The sequence below is a fragment of the Micromys minutus genome, assembly GCF_963924665.1.
Source record: "Micromys minutus genome assembly, chromosome: 23".
Lineage (NCBI taxonomy): Eukaryota > Metazoa > Chordata > Mammalia > Rodentia > Muridae > Micromys > Micromys minutus.
In genome coordinates, this window is record NC_137958.1 from 67,195 (window position 1) to 85,231 (window position 18,037).

At 42.9% G+C, this 18,037-nt stretch overlaps 1 protein-coding gene across 1 annotated transcript in view; it reads right to left on the bottom strand.

Moving 5' to 3' along the window:
* Positions 1-18,037, bottom strand: part of PTPRM (protein tyrosine phosphatase receptor type M) — a gene marked incomplete at its 3' end in the record, with an annotated part of 489,137 nt that overhangs the window by 49,630 nt on the left and 421,470 nt on the right. The window contains exon 14 of the mRNA XM_080936340.1: positions 13,298-13,430. Coding sequence (XP_080792466.1) covers positions 13,298-13,430 — 133 coding nt within the window. The remainder of the gene's footprint in view (positions 1-13,297; positions 13,431-18,037) is intronic.

Genomic DNA, 18,037 nt, shown 5'->3' on the forward strand with positions numbered 1-18,037 from the left:
GAAGCCCCAAGTTTGGGTCTCAGCACCCATGGACGGTGGCTAGGTATCTCCTCCTGGTTTCCATGGGGACCCAAACATATGGGATATATATACAGATAAATATAAACATTTCAAAAAACAAGAAAACTACATTTAAGAAACACAAAATCTTAAGTGAAACAAACAAGGCAATACTTTTAAAGTTGCTTTTAGTTTGACAATGGGAAGTACTTCTATAACTATGTCTTCCCTAAACAGTTGAAACAATCTTTCATTCCGAAAAGACAAAACTATCTGTATTGATGCCAAGGCCCCCTTCCCTGTTGGCTGGGGGCTACAGGTTGAGTCAGAGGGCTAACCCTGGATACAGCAGCAATCCAGAGACATCTCATCTCACTTTACTTGCTTCCATATCTGGACAATCTGTGTAATCAAGAGCACAACAGTGGGTCTGCCATGCTTCCTTGACCAGCTCTGTCTTTCCTTCACTCTCAAAGGTCCAGACTGTTTACAAGGCAGCATTTCCTCGTCCCTCACATTCCCGCATCTGTGGCAGACCAGTGACATCTGGTTCAATATTTCATTAAATCCTCCTGAAAACTAACAGTTCAATCTATTAGGAAACTACAGACCCTGAGCAACATAAATTACCTCACGGGCTGCGGTGGAGCACATGGCACAAGCCATTTACTCTGGAGACATTTGCAGCCGGGAGTTCCTGCACATTGTAGACCCATGAAGCATAACCTTTATAAACCTTTCTCAGATGGTAAACACTGAAATTGAAGGAATGGGGGGAGGAGCTCCTTAGCTAGAAAGGTTAGTTAGGTCCAGATTGAAGGATTTCCATGTTGTACCTTAATTATAGGAGATGAAACTAGAGTCTTCTCCCAGGCATTATTTGTGTGTGGATGAATGCCTGGAGTCTAGGTTTTGCACTTATTTCTCGACCCTCAGCAAATGACAGAACATGACAAGAAAGCCACACTGAAGTCCGTGCTCAAAGGAAAATTTAGAGCTGATTTATTTTTGCTGCAGGGCATCTGTGGGTTGGGCAGCAGAAAGAAGGCTGTGTGGGCAGCCTCATGTTGGACCTTTTTTGATCCCAAGTGTTCGGTTGGATCCACTTTCAAATGTAATTATCACTTGACAAGTTCTAGATGCCCAGCACCTTTGAAGGCACAAGTATTTGTGATATCATTATACAGATCCCTCAGCTGGTTGGCTTTTGTTAACTTGACTCAAACCTAGATGCATTTGGGAAGGGTTTTCTTTCTTTTCTTTTCTTTTTTTTAGGGGTGGTCTGGTGGGAAGGGTAGAAGTTGAGAGATGGTCTCCTTATGTGTAGCTCTGGCTATCCTGAAACTCATTATGTAGACCAGGTTGGCCTCAAACCTCAAACTGACAATGATCTGCCTGCCTCTACTTCCCCAGTGCAGGTATTAAATATGCACCACTACACCTGGCCAAAGAGAGAATTTTAACTGAGTCAAAGGCCTCCATGAGGTTGGCCTGTTTGTAAGTGGGTGTTGATTTATGATTGACCTGGGAGGGGCTGGCTCCCCTGTGGGCAGTGCTAACAGTGGTTGAACATGTGGTTCTGGGATGGATTAGAAAGTAGGCTGAGCAAGTCAGTAGGCAGTACTCCTCCATGGCCTCTGCTTTAGTTCCTGTCTCCATGCTTCTGCCCCGAGTACCTGCCCTGACTTCCTTCAGGAGCGCATAAACTGTAGGATGGAACAAACCCTTTCCTCCCCAAGCCTCTTCCATCATGTGGTGGTGTTACAGCAGTTGAAGCCTAGCTAAGACAGACTCAAAGAGATTAACTACAGGCCTAAGACCTGTAGGTAGTCCAAGGGGGTCCCTCCTCCCGTGGGTAAGTACAGCATTAACTATGCACTGCAGAGAGAATAGGAAGATGAAGCTTTAGTAACAACAGACACGCAGCTCATTCACGCATTCATTGCTTGGTAGAGGGAACTGAAGACTCCGACTATTTGGCAGGCAGAGCAATCAACCAACCTAGGACCAGTTTTGCGTCATATACTTTCTCCACGACTCTGGGGCCTGTTCCAGATAAAGACATCTTGATTAGGGGAGTTTACCTAGCCACACTAGAGAAACGAGATGTTTTGATTGATTGTTCGGTCCATGGATTGCCACTGCTGTGCCATGAAATCAGCGTGGCTGACATGCCTCAGCTAAGCAGTCATCAGGGAAGTCACATGGAAGTCATTTATGCAGAAACTGTAAATTAGGAGCCACAGCTGTGGCTGTTCCCCTCCCCCAATGAGGCATTTAACTTAGCTGGGCTTGGGCTTTTCTCTGTGAAATGAGGGATTACGAAGAAATGGATCCTAAGATCACTCTTCTTAGCTCTTGAATCTTATGTGCTACTTAGGTGGAACAATCATGAGCATCAGATGCATGTCATGAGGCAAGGGTATGAAGTGAATACAAATGTGCTAAATCCTGCCTTCAAATAACAGTGTTGCTTTAAAAGAAGTACAGAAAATAAATGGGCTGACGTAGAATATATGTATGTATGTGTGTATCATATATATAGATAGATCATATCTATATCATAGAATGAGTATCTATTTATCTATCTATCTATTTATCATCATATAGTTCAAAGAATTAGTTATCCACCTGGCCCATATAAACATACATGCTTGTCATGAAAAATAATCATGTTAGAATCAACCTAAGCAAATTTCTGAAGACTACAGAAAACTCACATATGCACATGCAACATGACAAGTTCCTGAAATTCTTTTCCCACATGAATTATATTGGATCTGGATACCAAAAGTAGAAAGGCTAGCCTTTCTTCCTTATTGATAAATTCACCAAATCATTGCTCTCTGAGGAAGCCACATGGAGGCCACTTTGCAAAGAATGTTCTCAGACAAGGTTATCCGAAGTACACTCTGCTGGTCTGAACTGGAATGGCCCCTTCAGGTTCATAAATGTTTGGTTCCTAGTAGGTAGACAGTTTAAGAAAAATTAGGAGGCGGGCCTTGTTGGAGGAGGTTGTGTCACTAGGGGTAGCTTGGAAGTTTCAAAGGCACAGGCTGGGTCCAGTCTTTCTTATGTTGTCTCAATCAATCTCTCTTCTCTCTCTCTCTCTCTCTCTCTCTCTCTCTCTCTCTCTCTCTCTCTCTCTCTCTCTCTCTCTCTCTCTCTCTCTCTCTCTCTCTGCCTTTGGACCAGATATGAGCTCTGAGCTACTTTTTCAGCACCATGCCTGCCTGCCTGCTGCCACAGTCCCCACCATGATTGTTATGGACTTACCCTCTGAAACTATAAGCAAGCCCCAATTATGTTCTTTCCTCTGCAACCTGCTACAGTCATGGTGTCTTTTTAGAGCAACAGCACAGTAACTGAGACATGGACCTATAACTTTAATATTTAAAACCCCACCAAACACAGACAATTTTATTCTTTTTTTCTTTTTTTGGCTAGGTATTTTTCTGTGCACTGGCTATATTTTGATGAGGCACATTGGGATAGACACTTGCTAGCATCTATCCATGATACACTGTGAAACTCCACTGTAGTGACCAAACTATACTCTATAAAATATTGAAAAATGGAACTCAATGATCCACAAATTAGTATAATATAAGCAAATTATCTACTTATATTGCATATCTAGATATTTTCTTTTCTCCAATAACACAAATAACTGAGTCCTGTTTCTAGTTATAAAGGAAAACTTAGTATCCATTTTAAGAAAAGTAACCATGGAACTGACAAGTCTGCAAAAGAGCAAATTTAGCAAATTTGCTAGAGACAATTCACTAAACGTTAGAGTAATGGTGTAGACCATGCACTGTATTTCCCCACTTCAATACTCCATACTTAGGATGAGACTTCCAAGTGCACTCTGAGAATTCCAAAGCTGTCATAAAGACTTTACTATGTCTCCAGCTAACATCGATTGCTTAGCAAGTGGGCTTCAGATCCAGGTTTTAATGAGAGATCCAAATGGTTTGGCATAGATGTGAATTTAGCTGTCATCAAGAATAAAAATATGTTCTTGTCAAAAATATTTCAAAATATTTAGTAGCTTTTGGGGTGCATCTGTCAACCTGATACTAATAGTATGAGGTGCAGTTGAAATGTATGACAGAAAGCACATGAACACTGCTAAATAATTTTAGCAGAGTGCTAGAAATATGCTGTATGTTGTCCAGAGTTGAGAAGTAGGGACAATTTCTTGCTCAGAGGGAGGTAATCCATGGGTAAAATATTTGTGACAGATGGAAAAAGAAGGGATAGGGAGCTGTCATGAATTGGTGTGGAGCCATAATGCCTCAAATAGCAAGATGTAGGTCACTACAGGTTATAACAGGCTACTCCCTACATTGCTGGAAGGTGATAAGTCAGTGTGTGGTGCCCTAGCAAGTCACCAGGGTAGACATAACAACGGCTCTTCCATGCTCATTTTACCCAGCTTTTAACACGCTCCAAGGCGTGGAGCTCTGTCTCTTTAGGACCCACAGGGATGCACCCACAGCAAGAACAGGCTTGGATCATTGCAGCTTCTTTCCAGCTATAAGCTAGGAAGCAGGAAGCAGGAAATAGGAAGCAGGAAGCAGGAAATAGGAAGCAGGAGGCCTTTATTCTTTCAAGGAACTCACAAGTTGCAGAGTTGAGTAAAAGGCTCACCGGTGAAATAGTATTTGTGATTTGAAAGCACTGAGTTGGAAAATTATGCATTTAAGGAAGAAACTTGTCTCCCCCCCCAACGCCCTTGTGTTCTTATTTCCACTCAACTGTGGTCTTTTTCCAGTATACTCAAATGTTTGATATGGCAAAGGCTTCTTAAGGCCCCTAGAGCCTGACTCCTGGGTGAGTTCTGACTTATACAGGCTCAGCTTTTAGGCTGTCCACTTGGGTCTGCTATGTAACTGCCTTCTTTCTCTAATGCATGGGTAAGAAATACAGGCCAACTGGTCACAGTACAGGGCAAAGTTTCCAGCATGTCCCCTTCCTCCAATCACTAAAAAGATAGCCCATCCATCTTTTGCATTTCAACCAAAGAATGCAATGGTTCAGAATGATAGCTCTGGAGACGGTATCCCTCTCTGTCTCTCTCTGTGTCTCTGTCTCTGTCTCTCTCTGTTGATCTGATGACCATGTGATCTAAAATTACTAGCTTTTCTTGTTGGGTTGGAGTTAAAACTAGATAGCAAGGTATAATCATTAAATAAGTAGGTGTAATGTCTAACCCAGAAAATACTCATAAAATACGTTACCTCAGTGCCTGGTTTGAGTCAGAGGCCTCACTCACGTGGCAGACACTGCTCACCACCTCCTATTGACTCTTGATAAGATTAGAAATAGTATACTCATTCACAAATGTGGCAATAATTTAGATTATTTCCGGTAGATCTTGTTTGGAAGAATCAGTGGGCTTTGTACTCCACCATGAAGTATTCCCAGATAAGTAAGGCAGGCTGGAGAGATTCCTTCAGTGGGCGCTGTCTTTGAAATCCTCACCATCTTAAAAATGGGTTTTGGCCTAGTGCTAGAGGGATTACCGAGCATGTGCAAAGCCTTGGGTTCAACAAAGGAGAGGGAGAGAGAACATTCCTGTCAAAGCATAGGTAGACTATAGTCACTAATGAAATACATCAAGTATGCTTGGGTCCATCAAGCCTCTTTGGGGTGGTGGAATAGAGACACCTCTTAGGCGGTGTGCCAAGGGGATCATATATTATATATAATGCATATCATATTATATAGATCTACTTATCCCTATTTTTGTTTTCAGTGCTGAAAATTGAGCCCAGGGTTTTGCACATGTGAGGCATATAGTCTATCATGGAGCCACATCCAGTGTGAGAGACAGATATGTTTAAGCCACAGTTCCTGACCTCAGAGTCTCTAACTGAGACCCACTGTATCTGCTCTAAAACAAAGTCCATTTTGAGAGAGTCAAGTTAGAGATTATGTAAGAACTGTAATGGAATCTTCCTTCACCCAAGAGAAACTCTAACTCTAAATTTAATGACCATCACTGATAATCCCACAAAGTGTGCTGGATGCTTTCATCAATGGGCACCTTGTCTACCTCGAGGAGATGCTATCAACAATACTGAAGATGCTTTCTGAGGCAGATTAGTTTGCTCACTATTGCAGATGGTAAATATACTAGAAGACTGCAGGTCGCATGCTTCTGATATGGCTTTAGGTGCCTCCATGACCTAAGGCAAATGTGTACACTTAAACAAACACTCAACTTCTGTCATATGAACATCTTAGCTAGGCTAGGTCAGGCTGAACAGTCCAAAAGAATGAGACACCACTTGTTTAGTGACAACATCATTACCCAGGGCTCTGGAACTTATTGAGAAGGTAGTGATAAGAACTCAAACTGTCTTTGAATATTTTCTACCAATATTAAGACTTTTTTTTTTTTCCTTGTGAAAAGGTATATTCCATTTTAAAGCACGTCTTTCAGTGGAATTAGGTAACTATGCAACCATCACCACCACCTATCTCTGGAAATTGCCATGACCCCAAACTGCAATTCTGTTCCCATTAGACACCAAGTGCTTGTCTCTTCCTCAGCCCTTGGCAATTCTATGAAAGTGACTATTCCAGATGCCACAAAGGAGTGACATTACATGGCATTTATCATTCAGTGATGGGTAGTTTCACTCAGCCGAGTGGTTCATATGTGGATATGTTTCCTTTTTAAGGCTGAATTCTGTCCCAGCATACTTGGCGTAGCTGCCCATTTGCCAAAGGATGCTTGGGTGGCTGCTAGCTTTTAGCTTCTGTGAATAATTGTGGTGTGGCCATGGGCATGTAAATATGCCTTTATGACCTTTCAACTCTTTGAGAAATAACCAGGAATGATTTCCTTTTATCATTAAAGACAGCAGGCTGCACTGTAGGGCCCCAGCACACCACCTTAACTTGTTGCATGAACACCTCAAATTGTTTTTGAAAGAGAAAAAAGTTTAACAGAGTCTGTTGTGCAAAGCACAGAAATTAACTAGGTAAGAGTTCTTGGCTAACAGTCTCATCCAACGGGGTCTTCAAGTCACAGCAATAAACATTTCAGAACCCAAAAATCTATTTTAATTTGTTTTTTCTTCATTCTGTTTAGTTTGTCTCTTAATTTATGGTCTTTCATTGGAGCTATTTCATTTACCATAGCTTAATTTGATTTGTTATTTATTCAGAGCTCCTGTTAAATCATTGAAAGTTCTTCACATATTATCACCCAAATTAGCACTGCAATGTCTGAAAGAGAAATGATTGCTGAGTGCTCTCGACTGAACTAAAAAGGCCAAAGCTAATGCAGTGGTCAGGACAGTAATTAAAGATAGTTTTGAGAATTCAAAATTTTATAAATCACAGGACACATGGTATTTAAAAAAAACATGAGCCATGTCCCCTGTGTCTCACATTCAGATCAGGGCCTGAAATAAAATCAATGAGCAATGTTGCTCTGCACATAATCAGATCTATAATTCTGACCTTTGAAACAGTGAACTTCTTAATGGTCCTCATTCATCAAGTGCTCTTCCCACTCAGTTTCTCTCTCCACATAATGAATTGTCCTTTTACTTAGATACTTACGAGTTTAGGTGCTGCTCTTTAGGCTATAGCTGATCATGAAGGTGAGGGGAGCACTTGGGATAGGAGCCTTTATCATACCTTTCTTTTGGAACACTGCAGGCTCCTGAGTGGCTGATGCAGCCTGCTCTGAGAACCAGCCAGCTGAGGACTGATTAATGTGTGGCTCCCTGGAGGGACCCCCCAATAAGCTGTACCTAAGCTAGAGGGAGGTAAACATTCATGGATCTTGTTAGGACTCCAGAGTTCCAGGTCAAAATATACACAACAAGCATTTTCTTAGGGCAGTGCGTAGGGAGAAGAATCAGACTTGCTTGGGAATTCAGAGGGAAAGGCTCCTGCAGCCTAAGCGCTTGCAAAGAACAGTGGTGATAGCAGAGTTAACTTGATCCTAGACAAAGGCATGGGAGCAGCTGCTGGCCAAGGAGCTGAGGCGCAGTGGGCTGGCTGGGCCATATGTGAATGTGCGGCACAGTCAGCCATTAGGGTGAGCTGGAGCTGATGGAGGAAGGGTGGCAATGCTATGACAGTGGGCACACTGGGTTTGCCATAAAGGTTCCAAGGATCTGTGTCAGCCAAAAGCAATCAAGTCTACACAGATCACAAGGTCATCAATAAGACATTTTGCTATCAGGCATTTCAGTAAATGTAATGTCTTCTTCCTCAATCCCATTTTTATTAATATTTCTTTTGGATATAGGCTCAACGAGGCAATGTTTTGCACAAACTCAGTATTAAAAATTGTCAACGGAGCAGTAACCTATAACAAGGAAGTAGTAGGTGATTCGCAGCACAAAGCTGTCGTCAATAAATGAGTGTGTTTTCCTCGATGCTGTAGGAAACAGATTTTTGTTAGTGCCAGCACAGCTCGAGGGTACACAAAGTAACAGTGCCCAAACTTCTGTTAGAAACCCAGATTCACAGTCTGGGGCACACCTGGCAAAACTTGCTTTTTTTTTTTTTGGTAAGTAAATTATTCAACATTGTGTTTTGTTTTACATTGCTAACAGCAACAAAACCACCAAATCAACAGCAAAGGGTCCCTTAATTAACACAATAGGACTTCTTCACCCTTTTGAATGTTTATACTATAAATAAGCATACATGAGAAATTCCATTTATAACTTTATTCCCTATTAAAAAGAAATTCAAATTTATGCCAGAAATTCATGTCACAGGGATCACCAATCCAGTTGGAATTTAAACTAGAAACTTGACTATCCCCCCCACCCCTTTCTCTTCTTGGCTTATGGAGATCTCTTCTATTTTGAGTATTATTCATGGCTATTTTTACTTATTAATCTGAAATGAAATGGGAAAGAAATGCAGTGATTTTATGAGATTTGAGTTCTGGGGATCTCTGAGACCCACATTTCAACAATCCTACCAAATAAAATGTCCTGTTTCCACAGCATGGGTGTGCTCTCTGTTACTAATAGAAGGTGAGACCATGTCAGCCCAGATATGCATGTTCTTTACAGAATGGGAAGACAGACTAGGACTGAAGAGTCATAATCCATGTTGGAGATTTGCAGTTATATCTAAGGGTGCCCAGGAGAGACAAAATGGGTCATTCTCACTCTTGGCTACCTTTTGCCCTGTTGTCTGGTCTGGAGCTAACCACTGTGAAGTTTTCTCCTGCCATCCTTGTCCGGATGGAGTTTCCGAGGTAAGATGGAGAGAACTGGGGTCTCATCATAAGCTATGTTGACAGACAGAACAATGATGACCTGACCTGGACATGCCCGACCATAGCCCCGGCAATCAGGAGGACAACTGTACCCTGTGGGTGTCCAGTCCCACGGCAGCATGAAAGCCCAGCACTAAGATGGCTCAGAGCCTGTTCTGACCTGCTGGGACTGTGGGAGTCTGAGGAGAAGGATTGAAGACCAGCTTGGGTCTCACTGTAGCACACATTGAAGACATCTGTCCTAACCTGACAGGCAGACCACAGCACAGCTTGCTGGATCTGTCAATGGCAGGTTTGAGTCCTAAAGAATCATATGTAACGCCACAGCCAAGCCTGTGCAGAAGCATCTGGGACTCAGATTTTCTGACAGCACCTATGTCCCAAATAGTTCAGGGCCCTTCTGTGAAGAGTGGGTTTGCATTGCTTAGCCCTCCCACTGAGTGGGTGGGGTCTTCTGCATAAAGGGCCCTAGTGGATGAAGGTTGCAAGAAGTTTGGCTTTCCTTTGTGCTTTTGGGGAAACCTGGTGGACAGACAGAATTGGGGCAAATCAACAAATGTGGCTAAACACACTTGTGTTCACATCTATTCTGGTTCAAGCAAGCCAATGCATATACTGGAACACAAAATTCTGTACCTCTGGTCTTTATTTAGATGAGGACATGATACGTGTACATATTCTATATGCCACTGACAAGAAACGAACACAAGTACCTCTTCATGTGCATTCATAACGTGTGGTTTTGGAACTGTGATTTGAATTACATATCATGCAAAATATTTTACATATACAGGTTTGCACTGGGCTACAGTTGGGGAGCTTCTCTCTCCCATGTAGAAGGCAGAGCAGGAGACACTGTCAACACCAGCTTGCCCTCCAGCCACACGTCAAGTGTCTCTTTGAAAATAGTGCTTTCATCAAAGTTTCCCTCTTATCTTTTTGTTCATGATGGCTACAGAAATATCTTCCATTTTATTACAATATTTTTCTAGGTAGTGCTGTTTCAGCCATGCTGTGTGACTGGCTTCATTTGTAAAATGTTCATTGGTTAATTGCTGCATAGACAGGCAGCAGGGGTATGCATTTCAGGATTCAGATATTGATGTATATCACTAACACGTGTTTTCACAAAGCACACCTCTTGCTTGCTGTTTTATATCATGATACATATCTCTTTAATTATTTCTGAAGAGTCACACTGTTGAGATTGTTGTGTACCATTGTGGCTCAGACAGAAATATGATTATAATTAATACAAATGCTCTCAAACTTAGGTAAGATCTACTGCAATTTTAGAAACAACCGCAAATATAATTAATCACAGTAAAATCGGCAGCGGCAATATACTAAAGTCTGTCAAACTGTTATTTTGATAAATTATCCCTCATGGAAAATGTTGAAAATGCAGGTATTTTTATTTACACAAATGTACTAAAGCAGATGATGGTGAAATAAGGTTTTAAAAAAATCCCTCCCATCTGCATTGTTGTGAATCAGTCGAGAGGGCACCTGCACTGAAGCTCTGCATAAAGCTCTGCTTTCCAGATGTTCTGCCTGCGGCCTTCTTTAGCATTTGCTGGCCCCAAACACTGCACTGTCAGAGACACAGGTTTTAGGTTAGGGACGGAAGACATGGATTTGCCCATAGGTAGGAGAAAAGTAAATGTTTGTATCATGGCCCTGGGAAAAGCCTAGCAGATTTCTGAGAGTTGTAGGACATTGTAGCACACCCCTTAGGGCCATGCCTGCCTTCAGTCACCAAAGGGGAAGTGAAGGGGAAGAGGAAGAGGAAGGGGAGAGCGAAGCAGAGGAGAGGGCAAGAGAGAGGAGGGAGCAAGCAGCTCTTTTTATGGTGTCAGGCAACTGGGCTGAGCATCTCTGGCTATTGCCAGGTAACTGAGGGGTGGGGTTTACAGAATCACAACATCGAGAATTTGTATCTCCTGTAGCATGGGCCTAAAATTTAAAGCACTGGTTTTATAGGCAGCATGTTGGTTAATTTGTATTGCAGAGAGCACAGTCTCTCTTGCAGAGAAAGCAGATACTGCCATGGTGCATGCTGTGCAGACAGCCCTGTTAAGACTACTGTGTAGTGAATAATCATGTAAAGTCTGACCTGACTTTAGTCTAAAGCTGTATCAAGACCACATATTACCAGAAGCAATCTCCTCAAATGTATAATTTATATCATCAGCCCTGTGACTACCTGAAAAACCTGGATAGAGAAATGGACACATCTAGCAGAAAAAAAACAAAACAAAACAACCCTTGGAGGATTAGTTAGCGTTTAGCTGAGGTCACCAGGGCAACTGGATTACTACAGTTTAAGCTGTTCCTTACAGAGAGCTTGCTGGATGACATAAAGATCCAATCTAGTCTAAGAATGAAATAAATCTCAGAAATCTTCATTTTGAATATCTAGGCGAGATATTTATGCCTGTGGTTCATGCCTATTGCCTATTGTTACTTGGGGTTTTCCTTGGTACTTGCTAAGAACAATAGGAAAATCACTGATATTCCCAAATCGGTATCTACATAAACACTGAGGCAAGGATCAGGCAAAGATCACCCTGAAAAACAAAGAATGATGAAGGACAAGGAAAAAGAGATAAACCCGAAACAAACCCCACATGAGATGTGAGGAGGAATGAGAAATAAAGATGAGGCAAAGGCTAGGCATGGCAGCGCATCCCCACAGCCCCAGCTTTCAATTGGTGGTGAGATCTGAGTTCAAGCCCAGCTATAGAGTCAAAGCCCCATTTCACAAGAGCACACAGGCAAACAGGAGCATTCAGATGAGCTAGGGAGAGGAAGGCCAGGACATGGACACAGGACACGTGGAAAAACAGGAAGCGAACATGGCTGGGTTCACGTGCCTGCCCAAGAACTTACACAGGGCTCTATAAGCTCATGCAGAGTTGGGATTATTATATTTCTAGTCCACATAGTGCATCCATCTGCCAAGGAGTGCACCAGCGTAACGGAATCCTGAGCCGCAAATGTCCACGACTGACTTCTTACTTCTAAGTGTCTTCTAGTTCCTTCTCAGTTCTGCATTCATGCCAACAGTCATCCCCACTGACTTTCTGCAAGAACTATTTCTTCCAGACCTTTCCTTTCCCCTCCAAGCAGCCACTGAAATGTACCTACCAATGTCTGCTCTTCATTCAACAGTCTCTTTACAGCTGCTTTTTGTCTTCCTACGCTCACATCTGAACATAAAACTTAGCTGACACCACCACCAGCTAGATTTCATGATGGAGTCCAGCAACTTTCCATGACCACATATAACCTTCGTGATCTTTCTCTGGCCAACCTGTGTACTCCACCTCCTCCGTCCTTGACCACATCCCCACTCCACCGTTACGTTTGCACTTAAAGAACAAAGCAGCAAGGCCCATGAACAACTTCTGTCCAGGAATATCGGTTTCCAGTCAGCTATATCTCTGTTTGTCATTTTATATAAACTGGAGACTCTATTTTATTATTAAGTTGTGGGTTTTTAAAAACTTGCTCACACAAAAGCAGATATGGAATGTTTTCTGAGAGAAGGAAAGGATTATTTACCATAACCAGATCTCCTTATCGCTTCCACCAATGAGCAATTCCTCAGCCAGACAGAACCCTATGGTAACACTGAACTTGCTCTAATGACTTTAATGCTTCACACGTGGATACCCTGGCTTTTACTTATCATCAAGGGTGCTTTCTCACAGGGAACTGTGTGGATTAGCTGCTGTAGCATGGTGCCAGCATAGGATGCTGGCTTGAGGAATTGTGTCTTCATAATTTTCGTTATAATGGAAGGGTAGTCTTCCTTCTCACTTAGCTTAGGACTATCAAGCACAAGAGCGGCCAGTCATTCCCATGGGAGGAAAGGAAGTTCTTGTATTTATTTTAACAGGATATTTTAACACAAACGTGCACACACACACACACACACACACACACACACACACACACACACACACACACTCGACGAGGTGACCTGGCAAACAATGGAGTCCACTTTGGCTACAAGCCTACCTCTTCTTCATGACCAGCACGACTCCGAGAAATATGATGACAAAGAGCAGGATGCCCGCAATCCCTCCAGCAACTTTAACCGTGTGGTCCGTTTGTTTCTCGGGCTCGGGGACTGGCTTTGGAGTAACTGCCCCTGGAGACAAAAGGAGACCAAGTGGGTAAGACAGAATAAAGATGTCACATTTAAAAATTCCCCTGCATTTAACAGAGTAATACAACTTATCAGAGCAGGCAGGCTTTGATTTTTTTTTTAAGCAGCTTTCCTAGATGCTGAAAGCATTGTAATTGTTCCCGTTGCTCTTCAACAGTTCACTCTGCCACAGCACACCCACGGCTGACCCTTTCACAACAGACCTCAAATGCACTTTTAAATATTTTTATTATCTCTTTTAGCTCCTGTTCTTTCTCCATTAAAAACCTCACTAACAGCACAATAGCTATCCCTAAGCCTTTATTCAAATTTGATTTGCTGGAACATTTTCCTCAATTATTTTTTATAGATGAAGCAATAATTCCATCACATATTAGCCCAAACACCTGGAGGAGGGAGATAAGCCCATTTACCATGCATCTTACCAGCAATTGTTTTTTTAACACAATAGAGACCCCCACCTTTGGAAATCTGATCTAGGTCACATCTGGTAAGCAAAAGGACCCTTCTAAGCAATTTATTCACAACGTGGGGCAGCAGCTGGTTGATCATACCACTGGCACCAACAGTTCACATCTGTTTAAATGAGATAAGCAGGGCCTCAGACTGGTGGCTCTCTCAGCTGGCTTGTATGACTCTTTCCAATTCACTGTTTGTCCTGCTTATGGTATAATGTGATGGATGTCAAATCTATGTCTGATGAAATATCCATTTCCTCTGCTAAATGAGTTCAGGATGAAGAATATTAGGGGTGTAATGTCTAGTTCATTCAATGGTGTCTATGTTTTAAAAAGGTTTTTCCTACTCTCATCAGGAGATCATGGCCTCTGGCATGAGGGCCACCACACCACACTTACAGCAATTTCATGTCCAAACTTCTCATCCTAGAATGTTCTATGCATTTTGTTGGTCAAAAGTAACAATGAGTGTGAGTTTGAACCTGCTTCTTTCTCTCTTTCTGTTGTGCCTGATGTCAGCATGCTCCTCTGTGCTTGTGAAACTGCACTGGTCCTGCTTGCATCTGTGCCCATGCGTACAGCAGATCGATGTCATGGTGCAGACTGGGGCATTGTGGGTAATGGGGCATTGTGGAGAACTGGGCGAGGGGAGTTAGAACCATTCTGGTTTCCTTGATCCTTTAATCCTTTGGAAGCATATGGATCCATTTTCTTTCCAATTAAACTCATATTGAGATTTTTATTCAAGAGAATACAGTTGTCACCTGATGAAGCTGGGTGCAGATTAGAGGAGAAACAAGAGAGAGAAGACCCTAGGCCACCCACATATGCTTATCTCCTGTGGAGGGCCAGCTACTGTCCTGTGGACTGCCTCCTAGTGCCAGCTTTAGTTACTGCTTCTAAATAAAAAGGAACTTTCTAGCCATGCATCGTCCTCTCTTATTCACAATGATGTACTGTAATCAAAAGTCTTCCAAAGGAGCATTCAACCATCATCATCATCACCATTATTATTATTAAATTTACTTCTGACAATGTCAAGAGAACAGAAGATCCTTCCTGCTATTTTCCCTTAGGTGGGTAATCCTCAAACCTGCTGTCTAGTTCAATGTTAAAAGCATTAATGACAAGTACTTTATAGTGATAACATAGTTCAATATTATTTAAAAGATGATGAAGATAATCTGAAGGACACTCACTTTCCTAGACTGATTGTCACAGCACCAGGTGGTGACACAGAGGAAATTGGAAGGTTAAATATGTTGTTTAGAAAATTCTAAAGAAAAATGCCCATTTGATAAAAGGATTAAAAGCTATAAATGAAAAAATGTAACATTGCAGATTCAGAATGGAGGCCCAACCTTTTCTATTTTTTTAATACCCAATTTTAAATGTATAATTTGCAAAAACATTCTATCTTTACCAGTTCTCCAAATATAGTTACAGTATAACAAAACAATTTTAAGGTTTTTTGTTGGTTTTTGATAAATAGAAAATATACCAATTGAGAAAGAAAGAATTTAAGAAAAAAGCTTGCAGTTAAAAACATTCACATGTTAAAAATATAAGATGATCTAACCCATACACTGTGAGTTCTGAGAACAAAGGACCCACAGATGGAGTTTTGCAGGAAGCTGTGAAGGCTCAGGCTGGAGACCAGGGCCCATGACCACCCCAGCTGTAGCATCTGCAGCGACTTCCCTTTGCTGGGCTGGGAAGGCTGAGGATGGATAACCCTGCTATAAGGACACCCCAGGGAATCCAGTTGATTACTGCCAGGGTGACTGTGAACATGGAATATCACCCACATTCTGCATGTACTTAACACGTGGTTTCCTGACACCAAACTACACGTCTTTCTGTATGGTAGAAGCATGGTAGGGAATAGACAGGAAAACAGAATTTATATCCAGGGGTACCAGGGAGAGAAGCATTTGAAGGAAGTCTGTGGGCTGCATGATTCTTGGTGCTGAACCCTGGGGTGATGACCCAGTAGAGGAAGTAAGAAGGAGTTACTGAGACAGGAGCATTGAGAAGACCTGCAGAAGCAATGAACGTGAGGCATGCCCATACCCACCGGACCTATGCCAGTGGTGGAGAGACCAACCGGAAGATGGCACATGGTGTTGGTATGTGGGGCTCATGATAGGAACTATGGGAGGATAGTGAGAGGAAGAGTGCGGTCTGGTTTATACTTGACAGCATCTCGGATGCACAGGAGGCTGTCCGTGCTGCAAACAGACATCAGAGTGAGGTTCTCACAACAACCTGAACCTGGTTCTAGGTGGTGGTAGTGGAGATGGCGAGACTTTGTTCAGCTTCGTTTTAGTTTCATGGTAGTCTTAGGTAAGTCAGTTCAAACATCACCGGGTTTCTGGAAGCCATTAATAGAAAAGTGTCTGTGCCACTGTCTGTCATTGACAGTGTGGGCGAAGCAGGCTCAGAGGGCAGGTAAGGGAAGACAGAGCTTCCGTTGGGACTATATAGGCTTCAGATGATGACACCCAAAGAGAGAAGAGAGCAAGCAGCAAATAGTTTGGGACATGTGAGATCTCTGGGTGTGGGGTATACATTTAGAAAATGGCATAAAAGTAGTGGAGCATAAAGCCACAAGTCTGCTCAGGCTATGGAGAAAATGACATTTGAGAGGTGAACCAGCCAGGGGAGTGTGGAATCAGTGAGGAGGAGGTCAAAGGGTGAGCAAAGGGAGGGACCGCCTGTGCATCATGGCCAGTGAGACCTACTCTTTGTCCATTAAGATGGCTGCATCACTGAGGCCAAATGCTGACAATAGACAGAAAAGAAGTCAGTGATAAAGGGGAGAAAGGCAACGCCTGCAGGAGTTACATCTTAGATGGGTCAAAGGTCAGGGGCGTATCTAGAATGTGGGGCTGGCCCAGGCCAGGGAGCAGTCACCTAGTACCAAGGATTGAGGAACAGCTGTAAACCAAGGCTGGAAGACAGGGAAGGGATTTTAAAATGTGAGTCCACCCCCATAGCTTTATTACACATGAAGAAAGCAGTAGGGGCCTGAGAAGAAGAAAGGTAAAAGCTTACTGAGAGAAGGCAGACAGAGTGTGGGACAGTGAGGGTCTCTGGAAAAAACTGGAGGCTGGGAAGGCATAGGCTTTGTAGTTGCTGGAGGTGAGGGCTGGGCCCTGGGCGTGGCTGAGAGCACTGAGCAGGTGAATAAGGACCTTGTATGTTTGTGGGGGTATGAAGTAGAGGGAAGTGGCTCTCACTTAAATAAAAGTAGGGGCAAGAAGTTAGCCCTGATGATGACAGAGGTGAGTGCTGGGGAAAGAACACTGGGAAACAATGAAGGGTGGGAACTGTCACCCCAAAGCATGTGAGTGGGAGGAGGAAGTGGAGGAAGAGCAGGAGCAGGTGCAGAATGTAACAAATACCTGGAATTATTTTCCACAGTGGCAGAGGAATGACCAGTGAATGTTAGTCTTATGGGTGCCTTACCTAGATGTCCCCTGTCTCCTACATACAACAGTCACAGCACTGCAGATGCACAGTAAGTTTGTTCATATGGCACTGCTTCAAATAGATGCCCCTTTAGTACGTCCTTCTGTGCCAGGTACTGTAACTAAGATTACTGTTATCAACACAGGAAGTCACACTAAATGCCCAAGGGCTTCAGAACCAACCTGGTGCAGTGTGGGGAACAGTCAGGAGGACCCCTTGTCAGATATCTACAGACAGGTAGAGAGCATGCATTAGGGTGCTGAGCAGACAAGGCTCTGTCAGTACATAATAACTTTGCTTCTGGAGCCTGAGTCAGGGCTGGGGACAGTGTGGGAGGGACCTTGGAAGCAAGGTTTTGTGCTGTGATAGTCATTGATGACAGGTAGAACACTGTGAGTTAGAGAAAATGAACAATGAGCCAGGGAGAAGATGGAATTGGCCTTGAGGTGAATAAAGAGGCAGGAACCCACAGTTCCCACAAAGAAGGAGATTAGCAGGCTGTAGGAAGACTATCATTCCAGTAGCTAAGGACTGTCAATGTCGTAGCCAAAGTGGGGCAGGGATACACCTGATTGCCAACAGCAAGAATCTGCTTGAATCTGCTGGCTTGAGTCTTCTTTGGGTGGATGGGGTAGGTGCTGCTTCTTCAGGGGGACA